Raw genomic sequence first — 3,069 nt, forward strand, 5'->3', positions numbered from 1 at the left:
TCTGTATGCTTTAAAAGTGGGAGCAGCTACAACATTTGTTAACAAAAAAAAAAAGTAGAACTTTAGGGTAGCAGGGAAGCATGACTCTATTATAAAGTAGGGGTGTGTGTGTGTGTACTGGTATATATGTTTTATGAGGACACAAATGCATATAATGACATGGGTACTACAACGTAAACACTTCCTGTGTCCACGTAAAACAAAAGGCTTAAAAAACATACAAACCGGTGTTTTATGAAATTCTAAAATTGCCAGTAGTTTTCTGTAAGGGGTTGGTTTAGGTGTAGGGTTGGTGTACAGTATAAAAACCATTACGCCTATGGAGAGTCCCCGTAAATCACAAATGCAAGTGTGTGTGTGTGTGTGTGTGTGTGTGTGTGTGTGTGTGTGGACTAGGAGCCATGTGCCAAGTGAGTGTGCAAGCCCTTTGTTTTCAAGAGAAAATAAGAAAGTTCAGCTACTGTCCACAGTCATTCAGTAGAAAAGATGCCATAAGCTAATAAAAATATCTTCTGAAAGCAATTTAAATTCTATGACAAGAAAGACACCTCTATACATCTGCAAACTTAATTTTGCTAACCCCAGTGCCTTTAACACTAAGATCAATAAAGCAGGTTTTAGCTGAAGAAATGGGTTTGCCATTTTAACATATGCCCTTTTTCAGGCTATTTAAATCAGCATTTTAAGTTACAATGACAATAGTCAGTACAGCATGGACTTTACAAACAAAACAAAACTTTCAGGCCACCATCAATCTGTACACCAGGAATAGCAGCTTATTTCTATCTTATGTTGGTTCCTAGTACGTTTTCATGGCTACAGCCTACAGCTAGGTTGAATAATGAGGCACATGGGTGAATACGGTATCATTGTGGGATCAGGCCAACAAATTTGATGGACAAAGTCAAAGCAGGAAGCTAGTAGTGATCTCTGCATTCCGACTCTTTCTGCCATCATAAACAATACTAATCAGATAAAGCATCCAAGCGTTGGCACATCCCATCACTTGGCAGAAATTACATGCTGGATATCTGCACTGTTCAGGTGGGATTCAGTGCCCCCCTGTAAATGTTCACCCATGCAGAATTGTGTGCGTCACTCCAAGATGTCAGTTTCGAAGGGAACCAGGTGGTAGTAGGACAGGTTAGTGACGTAAGCTTCAGGATCTTCGTCACTTAGGTCTTGATCTACAGGATCCAAATATTCTCTCCAATCCTCATCATACCTGCATATTTAGAGATAATTCAACCATTTTAAAAAATCTTTAGAAACAATACAGTATAACTCCAAAACCTTGCAAGCTGCCTGCTGGGATAATATATTAAGGCATCACAGGAAGCATGGAAGGAAGCATAAAGGAAGCAAGTTTGCTTTTTCAGCTGTAACAGGACTTCACAGTACTTCACAGAAATACATTCATCCTTCTGTGTGGAGGTACCATATAGTGAAATACACATAATATGAACAAAAATCAAATTTATATGCCAAGGAAGAGAGAAGGATTTTAAATTGACTAACCAACAATTTGTCTAATTAAATGCTTTAAAATGTGATGATCTGAAAATTATAGATAATGTATGGGCACATAACAATTTACTTCCCAAATGTATTCGGAGACTGTTTGAAATTAGAAAGAGTCAATTTTATGGAAACATTGGGGTGCATTTTTTTAGGTAGTAAGGTCTTAATGGATTAGTTCACTTCCAGAACTTCCACTTCATCATTTACTCACCCTCAACTTGTTCCAAACCTGTATGAGTTTCTTTCTTCTGTTGAACACAAAAGAAGATATTCTGAAAAATCCGAACAGCTGATGAGCACCATTGGCTTCCATAGTAGAAAAAAAAACACTATGGAAGTCAATGATGCTCATCAACTGTTCGGATACTAAAATTTTTCAAAATATCTTCTTTTTAGTTCAGCAGAAGAAAGAAACTCGTACAGGTTTGGAACAAGTGGATGGTGAGTAAACGATGAAAGATATTTTCATTCTGGAAGTGAACTAATCCTTCAAGAAGTATTGTCTTAATGGGTAAGTTCACAGATTTTCAACCAGCCATAATTGTTACATTGATGGTAGTATGAGTAAAAAAACTATGTGTATTATTTTTCCATGTTACCTGCACCAAGATATGCTTGTTTACTGTATTTTTCTGCAAAAGCCAACAAAAGTCTGGCAGACTTTTTGACAGCTCCAGGGCTTTTATTACAACTACCTTTTTTCACCACAGTCCTTTTTCACTGTTCTCTCTAGTCAGCTAGCAGCTTTTTTTTTAAAATTGCATTTCTACTGTATAGACAGACAACTTTAATTAAAACCCCCTTTACCAGTACCAAATAAGCGTTTTTGTAAAATTGTAAAAATATGTATAATTATTATGAAATTGTGAATGAGGACCGAAATAAAAAAGTCTTGATAATGATGACTTCACATGATATATTAGTCAACAGTGTTTGGGATGGACGGAGGAACTGTGTAAATCATGTATTAGTGTGGGAGTAATTTCATCGAACATCTAATAGGGAGGGTCTGGAGTTTCATTCCAGAGCTTCCTTCTCACACCCAGGGAAGGAAGTACTACTTCCTGTGTGTGACAGACTACTATGCACTCATGAAAAACATTACCAGAAGCATGCCGTCAATGGCCTATGTAAAAATTCATTATATGAATGTAATCAGGGCTTTCTGACAACAAAGCTTTATCAATATACATTTCCGTTATTGTTATGTAGCCTACTCTGAGACTTGGACTGGAATGACAGAGGCAATGTCGGACACTTACGAGTGCTGGGCTGAGTCAGTGGAAGAGGGTCTCTCTTTGTCCATTAGAATGCTCTCATCAAACACAATGGTCTCTGTGTTTGCCAGGCAAAACCCATTAGACCTCATGATCTCTGCAGAAATGTCAAGTGAACAATCATAAATCAAACAGACAAAATCATCTTCATATAGATTCTGTATACATATAGATTTATTAAGAATTGTACAGATACAGTATAATATATATATATATATATATATATATATATATATATATATATATATATATATATATAGAGAGAGAGAGA

At 36.4% G+C, this 3,069-nt stretch overlaps 1 protein-coding gene across 1 annotated transcript in view; it reads right to left on the minus strand.

Moving 5' to 3' along the window:
• Positions 1–335: 335 nt before the first annotated feature.
• LOC107598202 (PX domain-containing protein 1-like) overlaps positions 336–3,069 on the minus strand; it is a 22,262-nt gene continuing 19,528 nt past the window's right edge. Inside the window, exons 4-5 of the mRNA XM_016289473.1 lie at positions 2,784–2,895; positions 336–1,225 (exon numbers count right to left, since the gene is read on the minus strand). Of these exons, the coding sequence (XP_016144959.1) occupies positions 1,096–1,225; positions 2,784–2,895 (242 nt within the window). The 3' untranslated portion in view covers positions 336–1,095. The remainder of the gene's footprint in view (positions 1,226–2,783; positions 2,896–3,069) is intronic.

Source organism: Sinocyclocheilus grahami, unplaced genomic scaffold, assembly GCF_001515645.1.
Source record: "Sinocyclocheilus grahami isolate Dianchi unplaced genomic scaffold, SAMN03320097.WGS_v1.1 scaffold247.1, whole genome shotgun sequence".
Taxonomy (NCBI): domain Eukaryota; kingdom Metazoa; phylum Chordata; class Actinopteri; order Cypriniformes; family Cyprinidae; genus Sinocyclocheilus; species Sinocyclocheilus grahami.